The 15,000-nt window shown below is 39.8% G+C and overlaps 1 protein-coding gene across 1 annotated transcript in view; it reads right to left on the reverse strand.

Annotated features, from left to right (window-relative positions):
• LOC137985674 (neurobeachin-like protein 1) overlaps positions 1–15,000 on the reverse strand; it is a 51,395-nt gene that overhangs the window by 16,676 nt on the left and 19,719 nt on the right. Inside the window, exons 16-30 of the mRNA XM_068833333.1 lie at positions 14,787–14,906; positions 14,333–14,615; positions 13,587–13,690; positions 12,800–12,867; positions 12,337–12,373; positions 12,042–12,202; positions 10,554–11,212; positions 9,558–9,725; positions 8,582–8,925; positions 6,766–7,023; positions 5,569–5,776; positions 5,243–5,295; positions 3,608–3,866; positions 3,145–3,367; positions 2,377–2,646 (exon numbers count right to left, since the gene is read on the reverse strand). Of these exons, the coding sequence (XP_068689434.1) occupies positions 2,377–2,646; positions 3,145–3,367; positions 3,608–3,866; positions 5,243–5,295; positions 5,569–5,776; positions 6,766–7,023; positions 8,582–8,925; positions 9,558–9,725; positions 10,554–11,212; positions 12,042–12,202; positions 12,337–12,373; positions 12,800–12,867; positions 13,587–13,690; positions 14,333–14,615; positions 14,787–14,906 (3,215 nt within the window). The remainder of the gene's footprint in view (positions 1–2,376; positions 2,647–3,144; positions 3,368–3,607; positions 3,867–5,242; positions 5,296–5,568; positions 5,777–6,765; positions 7,024–8,581; positions 8,926–9,557; positions 9,726–10,553; positions 11,213–12,041; positions 12,203–12,336; positions 12,374–12,799; positions 12,868–13,586; positions 13,691–14,332; positions 14,616–14,786; positions 14,907–15,000) is intronic.

Raw genomic sequence — 15,000 nt, forward strand, 5'->3', positions numbered from 1 at the left:
GGAACAAAAATATCCCCTAATCGGAAAACACTTCAAGGACCAACACAATTTACGACCGACGAACCTGTGTGGGAATTTTAAAATTCTTAAGAAACGCCGGAGCAAGCTCGAGTGTTTCATATATGAAATGCTCTTGACCAGGAAGCAAAGACCGACGCTGAATACCCGAAGGATCTCTGTTCGCACGAAACTCTGTGCGAACACTCTCGTGTTATTGTTTAATTAATCATTCGCATTCTTGTAATTCACACACACCCATTACTGTGTATAAATATGTCACTTAATTTGTCACTCTCTTTATATTCCTGATTCGACAATAGACCTTTTTACCGATACGGCGGCCATTTTGATTTCTATTGTTTCGAAAGACATTATGGGATGCTCAGGAGGCAAACACACATGGGCATCCCATAATAGCTATTCGAAACAATAGAAAACAAAATGGCCGCCGTATCGGTAAAAAGGTCTATTGGGAGATTACGCAAGGACGACAAAGACGGCTGCGAGAACGCCTCATAACAATAGCTCTAATGAACAAAAACAAAAGCTCTACACGCCCTGCACGAGCGTTTTTCATTTTGGTACATTTCTTTGCCGTCCTCGTCCTGACAACAGGGAGCTATAGCAACGACGACGGGAATGGCAACGAGAACGTCATCTAAAAATGTTCATTCTCGTTAGAGCGACTTTCATATGACCTTGAAAAACAAACGTGAAAACAGAACGTAGACAAAAATGCAAAACATTTAATTGGCTTATCGAACAAAAACAAACGAGCACGAATTTTCATTGGCTGAGCGAACGCGGATGCAAGCAACGTCATTTCTCCGTGGAACTTCTTGGAAAGCGATTGGCATTTCGCTTTGACGTCATACGAAATGCTGTAATGTGATTGGGCAATCGAACTGTTTACCACCCATATTAGGAGTTTTTTGGCGGGAACAAGGAGAAGCTTTGTTTTAATCTTGCCAAACATTGGTCCGTGAAACAAATTGCGAACACTTTGCAAGGTCATGCGAAACTCGCTCTATTGCAATCAATTCGAGACTACTCCAAGCTTTTTAATATGAAAAAGGTGTAGCAGTCCCTCAGGAATGAAACCATTATGAGCGGCGCTTAATTTAGGGGAGAAAATAAAAATTTATCCTCAGGTGCTGACGTCCTCCATAAAACCTCAAATTTGGCTATTTTAAGTTGTTGTTTTGCTGACGACGGCAACGAAATGGACAAAAGTGAAAAACGCACGTGCAGAGCGTGCAAAGCTATTGTTTTTGCCTGCTAAATATGCAAATTTGTGACGTTCTCGTTGCCGTCGCCGTTGTCGTTGCTAAAGCTCCCTACCGACTTGAATTGACCAAATTTCAGGTTGTGTAGAAGACGTGAGAACATGAGACATTTTTAATTTCGGAGTGGTTGAGGTGCTGGGACCCGTTTCTCGAAAGTTCCAATAATATTTTCGGGCCCGAGAAACCATTTTCGAAACTGCCTTCCGCTTGCTTTTATAAGCCGGTCTTTTAGCATGTTTTCAAGTTAACAAAAAGCAAAATGATGGTGAAGTTTTGTTGACTTAAAATCTCTCTGTTCTTAAGATACAGCGGGAATTATGACACCCGAAAAATGCCCGAAAAGTTTCGGGACTTTCAAGAACGGGCCCCTGGACTTGCAGGTTGGAGTTTCCGGATTCAAGCACTTATTTCCAGAAATGTAATCAATTTGATGCACTTCTATCCAGCTCGAAGTGTCCTCTTGAATCGAAGCATTGCTATCTTCTTCGTTTCGGTTAGAGTAAATGCAACTATTTAACTTTACTTAAGGAGCAGAATTTAGGAGACAATTTTTAACGACAATTGTCTGTATTCCCAGTCATAAGTTATGTTAAAGTTGGTGAGAAGAACAACGGGACACTTCGTGACGCTTATTTAATTTGGGGCGCATCTAATTAAAGAAAGAAACACAAATGTTACAGGCAGGTACAAAAAACAGGTAACAAGGCACAAGTCACGGGTCATTATTTTACCAATACAGAAGTATCCTGAATATTCATTTAAGCTAAACAAAAGTTTTTAGGCATTGGTAAACGGTGTGGGGTTGTTGCTTTATTGGTAAAACAATGACCTCTGACTTGTGACCTGCCCAAAATGTGAAAAACAACTCAACTTCAAATTCAACTTCTTGACTGCACAACTGGTTTGCATCCGGCCAGTTGGGATTCTTGAAAGTTTCAGTGAAGAATTTATTTTTTTATTTTTTTTGTGGAGATGTCTATAAACGAATCTTGAAAGTACAAAATAGATTTGGCTTTTCCTTGGTTTGGATAAAAGACTGGTTTCAAGGGAAAATGGAACTGTAACTTGACATGAAATAACACCATCCCACCTGCTTGCCCAAGGAGATCTTTCTGACATGAGCGTTCTTTTGAGAAGTTTCCATTGGCGACTGATATTACTTTTGACGTGTTTTTCTTGGACAGCAACACTGTGTATATGCTGTCGTTGTGAATCTTGCAGCTGCTTAAACGACTGAGTGATTTGTTCATCAAACTTTTCCCGGCTTTCTTCCTGTGCTCTTTCCTTTTTATTTAGGCTGACTGTTAGACCAGACAAGCAATCCATCAGGAACCTACCCGAAGCTAATGACGACTGCGAACTGGCGATACAAAATCAAAAAAGTAACTTTAAAGACTATAAAAAAATAGTTCATTTTCTTTTAAGGATAGTAGTGGGGTTGTTTTTTTAATGTGCTAACATTTCTCTGTTCTAAAATCCGTTGTGAAATCTTCCAGCCTCTGGTCTGGAGCGAGTCGTTCTAGGTTCTCAATTGAAAACCGCTCTAACCAATGTGTATATAATTGGCCTTGAATGTTGGTTAGGGGGATATGAAGCCAAGCCCGGCTTCTGCACACCAATATTCCAATTCCCTAATAACTGGTAGATCTGCAGAACCAGCTTTGTGTCATGGCAAGACTGAAGATCTCATTTAATGGTAAGAAAAACCACAAAGAAGAGGGTTGTCCAATACACAGATCCTGTGTTCCATACGGGGTATTTGGAATGAAGAGAGACACATGATTGCCAAGATGTGCTGTCTTTTAGTGAGAGAGTAATAAACTAAAACCGCTAGTGCGGGAAACTTTTACCAACTTACAAAGTATTTTCGTACTGTTTCATTCCAGGATAAATCTGCTGCTTCATCATGGCTTTGAATTCTTCACCCTCCATCAATTCAAGAAAGTCCTCTTGAGCCTGCTGTTGTATACCATCAGCAGCAGAAAACGTGGGCATGTAAATGGTCAGTGGTAGGGTGTCGTGGTACTTGCGCAGTAACATGCGTATGACGGGAACGATGAACGTGTAATTACGACTGTCGGCTGAAAAATAAGTGATAATACAATAACGCAATGAGTTGTATGTCTGGCCTTTGAGCCAAGGGGTTTAAAAACTCAAGTCAAGTCAACAGCTCAAACTATGCCCACATAGCAAGTATTCCCTTACAAAGGAACAGCTCTAAAGAGATTTTGAAAAAAGGAGAAGTTAGAGCGAAGGTTCCCTCTTATCTTTGAAAACGTTTGTACAGAAACGCTGTGTGGCCAAACTCAAACATTTGGTACCTTTTTCTTTTGACGAAACAAAAGCTTGATGTAATTGTCCTAAAATATGGCACAGCTCTCCTTGAGACGCAACCTTACGAGCTTTCAACAGCTTGCTGAGCTTGGACGAGGCTGTAGCGCAGTACTCTGTTTCCGGGCGTGAAATAAATGCCAGTAGAATCCTCACTCCCACCTGAGCCATTTCTGTCCATTCTACATTTTCCTCGTTTTCATCCCACACGTTTAAAACTTCAAGGAGAAGCACAACGTTTTCAACAAGCTGGTTATTAATGCAAAAGAACACAAATCAATCTAAAATTTAAACGTCTGTTCGCATAGAAACGCCAACGACTGATTTGTCTGTGTTGTTTTTCTGTTGTTGATGTCCGCGATAAGCCGCTTGTAGGGAGCGGGAAGCAGTAGGCATCGGTTTAGTGGTCTCTGTTCTAGGAATATCGGTGCGGGAAGTTGTAGGAATCGGTTTGGTGGTCCAAAGAACAGTGACCACTACTGACAAACGACTCAGTTTTCGACGACATCAACAACAGACAAACAACACACACTACTGGCTTATTCTAATAACAGTAACTGACCGACACAATTGAGAAGCGGGGAGGATCAAAACACACCAATCACTGTTTACGGTCTTCACAGCCAATGACATCTAGGCTTAACTGGCATTCGACCAAAAACATCACGACCTAGTTGACCATCAACGACCAGAGAGTGTTGATACCATCTACTGGCGTTACACAAATCACTTGACTCTGAAGACGACTTCCGTTCGGGTTGTCGAAACGTCCGTCAATGTCATCTCAAAGATTCCTTCTCGGGACTACACTCACCTGGGGGATCGCACTTAATAATTATGATATGACTCCTGGGTTCAAACGATTTACAATTTGAAAGGAAATAATAAGCATCATCTGATGACGTTACTTTAGAAAGACTGGACTGACGGAAATGGCTGCGTGTAATAAACGCTAGTACGGATTACAGGAACAGCCGCTCTTCCAACCATAAACTGATTTTTCTCAAATTAACGATTTTCAGGAATGTACTTAAAAATATGTTTCCTCGTTCGAGATAATAAAAGCACTCGAATTTAATACGCCCACCAAATACTTGCATGCTCTTTCGATCGTGGGTGGCAAATTCTTGCGACTGCGCAACGCGGTTCAAAAACTGCCAACAAAATTGCTTTGGAAGAGGGGCACTTTTTCTTAGAGCTATTCTTATAGAGTTCTGTCGTGAGTTAAGTTTCCAAATTCCAGAATTCAAGATTTTGGCTTTCTAAAAACTTGAATTCACGATTGTGGATGTTGTTACTGCGCCTTTCAATAACATGCGGACTCTTCAATTCAAAGGTCAACCGATAAATGCGATTTTCGCTACCGTCAATCAAATGTTCGGCGGTTCCTCCCAGCTTCCGACTATGTTGACTGAACTGGGCTCAACGATATAATTTGATTACTGCGCGCTCGATAGTAGTCGGAAGCTCGGAGGAGCCGCCGAACATTTGATTGACGGTAGCGAAAAACGCATTTGTCGGTTGACCGTTGAATTTAAGAGTGCACATGTTATTGAAAGGCGCAGTAATGTCATCCTCTGACGAAATAACTATTGCTGCTCAACCTTCTTTGGAAGAAGTTTTACCTTTACACTCCAGTTGTCAGAATCATCTTCATCTCCAGCTCCAGCTATACCAGCTGAAAAAAAAAAAAAAGACCAAAAAATAACCAATTATGAGAGCTCATCCACAAGGTATGATGTAGGCAAATTAACTCAAATAAAATACGGAAAGATCGCCTCGCGAGCATTTGAAACGAAGTTCTATTTCCACTTATTCCTCAGATATTCGGAAATCTTTTTTGGTTTGTTTTTAAATTTTCATTCTTGGCTACCTGCTTTTTGTTTGTTTATAAAATGGAAAAAATCACAAAAACAACTGGATTCAGTATCGTCATCGTGAAATAAAATACCTGGAGTAAATATGAAGTCCTCTACTAAGCGCATGACCATCAATGCATTTTGAGTTTCTGCTTCTCCCGTCTGTCCTGACACCCTTATGTCTTCCACAGCTCCCTGAAGGCACAGTTCTAAAAGGCGCCTTTCGACAGCACGATGAGGAACCAAGAATGACTCGGCTGAGGATATAATGCTGACAGCGGCTATGGCTTGACCACGAACCTGTAATACAAGAGAAAAGAAGACATGAATAGAACAAGTGGAATCACTGCACTAGGAAGAACTGATTCTAGCGATAATGCTTACGAAACCCACAAAAATGTCAAAATGTCATCTCAGTATAAATAAACGCTTTTGTTCTCTGTTCTTCTGTGCAATTTAAAGCTAAAAAGGTATTGAGCGTGCTAATCACCTTTTCAGGTATTTATAAGAGGCCATTGTTTAAATTGTTCAGATAAGTGAAAGGTTCACTTCTACGTTTTGTTCATAACCCGCACTTCAATACATACATTTATTTCATTCATCAATCCTTTCACATCAGCCTAACAATTTGACCTACTCTTCACTGAGTCCCTTCATAATTCAGCTGGTTTAGCATTGTACAGCATCGCAGAGATCAGGGGGCCATTTCTCGAAAGTCCCGAAACTTTACGGGCCATTTTCGGGTGTCACAATTCCCTTTGTAACTCAAGAACGGAGAGCACTTAATTCGTCAAACTTCACACTTATTTTTCTTTTTGTTACCTTGAAAACATGTTAAAAGATCGGCTTTCCAAAACAAGCGGTTGGCAATTTCACAGATGGCTTTTCGGGCCCGAAAAGTTTTCGGGACTTTCGAGAAACGGGCCCCAGGTCCCAGGCCCCAGTTGTTCAAACGACAGATAGCGCTATCCGCCGGATAAACCACTATCCGGTGGATAAGTCATAGCGAAACCATTTGGATAGCGCTATCTACCTTTTGAACAACTGGGGCTTAGTGTCTATAAGCGACAAATGCTCTAGTTGTCCAGATAGGTGCGAAGATCACAACTATGTTTCGTTTATAACCTGCGCTTCAAATTATTAATATTATTTATTTCATTCATCACACTTTATTGTGGTCTTGACTGAATTGCATATGGTGCAGCACTACGAGATAAGACGCCCCTAACAGATGTTATACAGACAAAAACCATAAGGAAAAATAAAATGCACAGTTTTTCTGTGCTTACCTTCCAATCGTTTTCTCCAAATCCTTCTACTCCTTTCCACATAACTCTGAATACGATTTCCAGCACAGTGTCGATCAAGTTTTCCTCTCCTCTTTTCTTCTCTTCACTTACGTTATCGCTTTGCCCGGGCACTTCGCTTGGGACATAAGGCCGGCTTCCAAATGGGACCGTGATCAATCTGAGCAGCGTTACATGCCACCCATACTCCTTAGCACACCTAGTCAGGCTCAGATGGTTGGCGTCGAGTGACCGAAGAATCTTGAAAACAACAAAAGAGCCACCATCACAGATCATAAAGTATTGTGGATGATTTTGCTCCGATTTTCAATATAAGGATAAATTCTTCATCTCACGAGCTGTGTTTGAACGTTATTTAAGAATGTCAGGAAACCGAGATGTACGACATTCCAGAAGAGAAGACCTCCCTCTCTTTGTGAGTGAAATGGTGTTGTCGATTGTGAACGACTTGCTTAGTTCACAAGCGCAAAAACACAAATATTTTTCCGGCGTCGATAAGATGTGTCTTCTGATTACGGAGAATTTTGTAAAACACTTTAGAATAAACAGTAGCGATATATAAACACAATGTTTCGGAAACCGTCAACAAGACGTCATGTTTTTATATGGCTAGTGTGTATCTTTTCACCAGAAAACTAGAACAAGTTTGGCCAATGACTGGGATGGGAAACCCATGAATACTCCTTATTTGATGTTAAAAATTACTTTACATTTATGTTTTCCAAGAATTTTCCCACAACAACGCAGTTCATAACTTAAAATCAGGAAGAGATCCCCGTTTATGGGTCCAAATGACAACTATAAGTTTTGAGCAGACTAAACTGCGGAAAGAAGAATGTTCAGATTTTAAATCATGGCAGTTATGAACGATACTCGAGCAGCAACGAAAGGAAAGCCTGAACAATTTTAAAACGTGATTCGAACCATGATCTCTGCGATTGCGGTGAAGTGCTCTACGAATGAATCTCTTTAGCTTGTACATTTTGTTTTTCCATTTCAGACCACGTGATGTTCCCAAGGAACTTTCCTTCAGTTTTTTTCAAAGGTTGTGCATACATGTGCACGTGCATTTGAAAGAAACTGTAACACCACGTGGTCTGAAATGAGAAAAGAAAACGTACAACCTAAAGAGGTCAATTGCGCTCTCAAGCCAACTAATTAGGAACTGATCATTTAGTGAGCGGTTCGTAAAGGATCCGTAGAGAATAATAGGGAGGTTAAGCAAGGACAACGACGAACTGATAAAATTTTCGGTTTCTTGGAGGAAATGAGCACCTGGCGATAAATTTTCAATTTTCTGCATAAATAGAGAGGTTTTCAATTGAGTGTCGAAAGTAATTAGTGAATTGCTTTGGTTTTGCATTACTTCACTCAGTGATTGGTTCAAAGTTCTCGCGACACTCTTTCAACCAATCAGAAGTGAAACCACAACCAATCCTGGCTCGCGCGTGCACATTTTCCCGCGCTTTGTGTCGGCTACGTGTAATTACTTCGAGCTTTGATTGGTTTGCTGGACTGTGTCCGTCCTTTTTGATTGGCCAAAGTAATTTACTTTGATTTTGGTTTTACGACACTCGATCGAAACTCGCTCTATCCACAGTTTTCACCAATGCAAAGTTACACTTTCTCAATAGGAGGTTTTCACGTGACGTCATTGCCGCCACCTTGGTGGACGAAAACAAAAGATCTCTCATTCGCTTCTCTTTTTCGTCCACCAGAAGTCGTACATTCCTCTATTGTCATTGGTGTCTCTAGGGGTTGGTTGAAAACGTCCTATTAAGATGAATTTCTCTCTTACCATGTGACTAACATAAAGTTTAGTTTCCAGGCCCTCGTTTTCAATCATTTCCAGCACGGCCAAGACCACGTGGTAATGCATCAAGACATCAACTCCTTTGTTCTCATCGTATTCTGACACGCCGAGCCTGAGGAGACTCTCCACAAGAGGCTGGGATACCTCATCTCTAAGCCGTTCCGTCACAGCTGAGAGCCCTACGGACCTTAAATGCCAGTAGTTTCGGTTTCCCTCTGGGACACTCGAGGACATTATGATGTTCGCCATGAGTTTAAGGATCTTTAAGCGCAGCGGTTCATTTCTGTGGCAGATCATCAGAGTCACAAACACCGGAATATGTCTTGGGTCTAAAAAGAAATGAATTGAGGAAAACTAAAAATTGGGAAAATAAATTGAAAAATGAAGAAAAACAAAAATACATTCATCAAACAATCCAGTAGCGTGCAAGTTAAGTTTTCTTGAGCCTCGTTCTTACAACGATATAAACGCAAAAAAGAGAAAGACACGCAAGCATTACTGGGCTCAAGGACAGTCTGTCTTCTACTCGACAACCACTTCTTGTGTGTTAATTGTTTGTATTTGCTTTAATTCAATAGAGATCAACATACAACTTGACTGTAATTCCCAGCGAAGAAGACGCAAAAGAGACGAATTTAACAAAAGGAACTCGGTTTGTACGCGTGGTAAAACAAAAATAAAAAGGGAAGAGAGTCAAATAATGAAAAGTGGAAAAATTTGTGCCAGTTTAAATACGAAAATAATAAAGACAAGGAGGGCGGTGAGCGGTGCGGAGAAAATGGAAGATTTCTTAAGTTTTAGCCGCGCGAAAAATGGGGCGAGACAAACTTGTCTCGCCCCCATTTTTCGCGCGGCTAACAAACAAAACTCTTCAACGTTCCTCGCAGCGCGGAAACGCTTGTTACGCAGGCTAGGAGGAAGAGGTTGCTGTCACTGCCCATCTCCTTGTAGCTCGCCATACCTGAGAGTCGTTTCGCCATTTTACTCTTTGAAGCCCGCTCACAAAGAGACAAAAGCACATCTAAAACTTCTATAATTTGCTGAGGATCTGTCACACATGTCAGATATTCCACAATGTACCAAACCTCTTCTCTTTCAACATTCTCAGTCAAGTAGAACTTGATCAAACCTATGTAGGAATCATTGACCAGAAAATAAACCAGTTTAACTTCTTTTTAAAACCAGTTTAGCTTCTTTTTCAAACTAGTTAAGGACGGTGCCTACTATTGTTATTGTGCATACGTTCTGCGCATCTCCAGATACTCGGATTTCCTATCGGTAGTGCTTACTAATGCAGGGATGTTTTTGCGCGGTTTAAATTTATGCGGAGAAAGCAGAACTTAGCAAGTGCTCTTGGTATCCAAAAAGAAAATTGGGGGTAACCATGCATTTTTCAGAGATAATTAAGCTTCAAATTGAGAAAGAACGCCATATATTGCTTTGTATTTAAAAGCTATTTACAAATATTGTTCATGAATTATCTTTGAAAAATGCGTGGTTACCCCCAATTTTCTTTTTGGATTTTAATAACACTTGTTGAGATCTGCTTTTCCCGCATATTCAGTAAACCGCGCAAAAATACCTTTGAATTAGTAGGCACCGTCCTTAAGTTCTAGAATGGATTTTTTTTTTTTTTTGTCTTTTTCAAGAAAGTGGAAGTTTTTTCTAATAAATACACATCTGGAAGATGTGCTTATTTACTTTAAAAGCACTATTAGCCAATATAAAAAATACCATAATACTCTTTGTTTGCCCCTCTAAACATTTGTATAAGCATTGTTTTTATCTTCTCTTGGGACTTATAATGGTCCCAAGAGAAATTCGAAACAACGCTTATGCAAAATTTTAGAGGGACAAACAAAGAGTCTTATGATATCTTTTGATATTGGCTAATAATATAGGGTCATTTCTATTTTTCCCCGACAACAATTCGTCATGAAAGCACATCCACACAAACCTAATAAAGATGCTCTGATAATCTTTACTTCTTCTTGAGCCAGCTGCACTTCATTCTCGCGGTTCCGACCAGCGGAATTCGCCTCGGCTCCATTCCCGCCATAGTATTGTGTTATGATATCAAGAAAAAACCTAACGCCATATTCTGAGCGAAATCTCGTTGGATTATCTTTAATTTGTGTCGAAATGAACTGAATATGACCTATTCTAACATTAAATTCGCTAGAACTCCAAATCCGAAAATCAAACAAGAGGTTCTCGTGGACACTTTGCAACACAGTATCGTTTGTCACGCATTCTACCAGAGCTTGTAACGCTCTCAAAACTTGAACGTTAATAAATTTCAGGTCCATGTTTCGAAGTATGCTACCGACGTACGATAATGTTTCTGCAAACTCCTCGTCTTTGATGTCGTGTCCAGTTAAAATGCTTAAAAGCAGAAACATAAATAATGCAGCACCATTGCAGTTGTGTGACTTGCAGAGTCTGTAAATCTCCTTCTTGTAAAAGCGAAGATCGTGGTTGTCATTGATAAATACCCAGTCGTCCTGTTGTTTTAATGCGCATGCGCTTGCGCTTATGTTAATGGACTGACTGTCTGCAGTCTCAGTGCAGTCTTTTTCACCGGTCAGTTCCTCTTCTGAAGTAGAGCTGGGAGACCTGCGGTGAAGATGAAACGAAACTGTGAAAGCAATTTCAAGTAGAATATAGCAAGTAATTCTTTGATTTCTTGAGAGAAACTGCGTTATGCATTGACATTGACCAATCAAAAACGAGATATCATGTTGAGTATTTCAAAAAGGTCTTAAAAACTGGGTCTAGCGATATACAGCACTTGATTTCTCTTTAACAAGTAACTGAGTTAATTAAAAGTTTTTAAACTTTAAATATTGATTGAAATCATCTCAAGAAACTCGATACAAAGCATCAGAAGGCTGAAACAAAGACAACAATGGAATCTAGATTGTTAAGCGTAAACAGCAGCAATGCAATTCACCATCTTACATTTGAAAAAAAAAAAAAAAAAAACAGTACAGCAAACACCCGCATATAAGAACACTGATTTCAGGTTTCAGGCTGATCGTGTTCTTATTTAAGGGGTGCTTCGTAAGAAACCAGCCTGAAAGTATTCTTAAAATGTTCTTACAATTGGTTTCACAAATTGTACATTACTAGAGGTTTAATTAACATACAAGCCTTTTTAAAATAGATTTTAAAGTTTGTAATGGTCCTGAACACCATATTACTTTGATCACTTACTGTGCTGTACTTTTTCCTTATTTAAATACCCTTTCCCTTTATATTAAGAACATGTTTTATTTATGAGGCTGAATGTTCTTATTTATATGGTGCTTTATTGGCCAAATTTCAGCCAGATGTTCTTAATCCACTTGTTCTTATATGCGGGTGTTAACTGTACGATTAACGATAAAATAACTAGTCGCTTAATAACACGAATGCAGTCTTAATATTTTAACAGTTTCCTCACCTTTCGTAGTTTGCCTGCACTTTTTCCTCGGTTTCTTTCTCTAATTCAAATTCTTCGCGCTGTTCACTGATTCCGTTTGCACTCATTGGCGGCTCAAAGTACGAAATTTGTTCCAGCAAAGGCAAAAATATCTTCATACCGCCAATACAACGAAGAACGTCCTGTAAATAAAATTAAAACCGTGTTTTTATTCTATTGAAAAAGAGATCAATGAGAATTAGCGATAACCCTGATCATTTAACCCCCCCCCACCCCCCTCTCCTCCCACCCTCTCCTCCGTGTCTTGCTAATTTACCTTCATGTCCCATGTTGTACATCTATAGCCTGTTAGTCTGTTTGAGAAAAAAAATAATGAGAAAATTACTTCCTTTGTTGTACAGCAAATGTGAAAAGAGTTGGCCAATACATCAATATCAGAGTCGGGCTAAATTGAAGATTGGCCAGCGTTTACTGTGTATCTAAAAACCGTGGACACTTTGATTTGATTTTGACACCAAAGTGCAGCAACCAATCAGAGGCAACATGAAACCACAAATTAATAGGCCATTTCTGAGTTCATGTCTGCCTCCTATTCAAAGCGAGTCCAAGTGCGAAGTTTTTCTTATGAAAATTAGTTTTCATTCAAGTGTAAAGTAGAACTAATTACCGTCACAAACATTTCGTACTTAGACTCGCTTTGAAGAGGAGGCAGACATGAACTCGGGAATGGCCTATTATACCGTCACTGGCTGCGCGCATGATCGGCTTTTTAAACCTACCTGCCGTCCAACTGAACTCGTCCCTGTTGAATTGGAGTCAAGTCACTGCACATGTGATCACGACCAGCCTGAAATGAACAATACAATAGAGATATTTAACATCACCTTTACCACAAACGCTAAACATCAGGCTGAAATTTCCTTTTGCCAAAATCAAAGAAACTAGTTTGATTTTTAGCTAATTTCATCACTTATGTCCAGAAATGTACCTAATTACAAGCATGTCCAATTTTCACAACCAAAGCGCGAGTGTCCTAAAACCAAATCGAAAGTAATTATTTTGGCCAATCAAACCCGAGACGCAGTCGAAGGTTTGTACAACTGTCGAGAATTCTCCCAACTTCCCCGAGTGTTTAGATGGGGCTATGGAAACGCGGAAAAAAACGTCCTCTATTGCTTTTATAAAATATTTCTCAAAGATAATTCGACAAAAGAAGGAAAATGCTGGTTGTTTTACTTCTAGATTGAAACAGATTTTCGTCATATTTCCTACCAGCCAATCAAAACGCTCGTCTGACTACATAACCAATCAAAATTCGTGTGATGTCACAGCCGTGTTTCCATACTCTCATCTATAAGACACGGCGATTGACCAATGAGAGTGCGCGTACTATCCTCAGGCTAATTATTTTGTAATTTCAAGTAGAAACTAATGTTCAGCTGGCAAATGAACCATTCTTTATTTCATGAAACCTCAATAGTGACCAATGAGAGTGCGCGTACTATCCTAATTATTTTATAAGTTTAAATGAAATCTAAGATCAAACCATATGCCAGCAACGTGCACCTTTGAATTGTAGAAAAGCACCAGTTTGAGCGTTAAGTCACTGAGAGCCAGTTGTGTGGAAGCAGCATTATCGATCGGTTGGAACAGGTTAAGGTCATTTGGCCCTGAAAAGAAAACCATACAATTGAGGTAAAAAACGTAGCTTTACAATAAATGAACGGAAAACTCTTCAAATACGACATTCGCTTTCGGTATGAGATCAGACAAATAGCAGAGTGAAAAGGGAGGCACATGCATTGTCTTGCATGTCTTTATAGGCAGCAATGGACAGGGGATTAATAAAAATAATAATAATAATAATAATAATAATAATAATAATAATAATAATAATAATAATAATGATAATGAACCATATTTTAGTGTCAAGTGTATTTAGCGCTCGGACAGTAATTGGGGACACAGTACACACAGTACCCGGTTCAATTTATCTGCAATGAAGGAAATGATCTAACACATTTCGCAACGAATTTGCTATAAACAAGCAAGCGCCCATTTTTTCGATCATTCCTACTTATCACTGAGAAGGCGTTGATGTGAGTTTTAAACGTGGACAACTAGGATCACGGAATGTGGACTTTGGACTTTGAAATTGAACAGGATATTGACCAAGATCTTGTAACATAAAAAATCATTGAGATACTGTGCACTTTAAAAGAAATGGCTAAAATTCCTTCCAACAAAGTGTAGGCTACCCGTAACTTCTTGTTTTTCTTAAACATTCTGACAGAAGACATTTACATTTGTACCTGCAGTATGCAATGCAATAATGTGTTGCTCTTGTAGTCCTTCACTGAACACACACACGGGACCTAGCTGACCCTGCAGGGATGTTGGCACACCCCACACATAATCCTGTGAGCCCGCTCCGATGGTGGAACAATGCGGTGAACTGGGTTCGGTCGTTAATCCCGTCAGAGAGACTGGAAAGGAGAAATGAAACTTCCGCTGAGTGCCCTTGCCATCCGGAAGTTCTTTGGGGGAGAGCACAGTCCGGGGACTGCCAGAACCTATCTGACAGACGGATAGATCCTAAAAATAAGAGAAAACATTGTAGACAGAACTCGACCAGCCGCGTATTTTCCAACGTTAGGAACTCTTATACCCCTTGTAGGTTAACTTGAAAATCAGCGAAGCTTGCAACTGCTTCAGTTTCTTATTTAAATGCGATGGTTTTTCTAACTAGTAAAATATCTGTATTACCTCGCTGAGGCCTGGAAATTTCAGTGGAGAGTTTATCCTCAGGACACCATCAACATAAACAGACACAGAGGTTTGACCAAAAGGTCGACGAGAAGGCAAATGTGAGACAGCTATGGAGTGCTGGAAACAAAAAGACAAGGAATCATTTGCAAACCCACAATGAATAAAATAAAAATGCAAAGTGATTTTGCAATAAAAAATTCAAATGAAGTAT

Source organism: Montipora foliosa, chromosome 14, assembly GCF_036669935.1.
Source record: "Montipora foliosa isolate CH-2021 chromosome 14, ASM3666993v2, whole genome shotgun sequence".
Classification (NCBI taxonomy): domain Eukaryota; kingdom Metazoa; phylum Cnidaria; class Anthozoa; order Scleractinia; family Acroporidae; genus Montipora; species Montipora foliosa.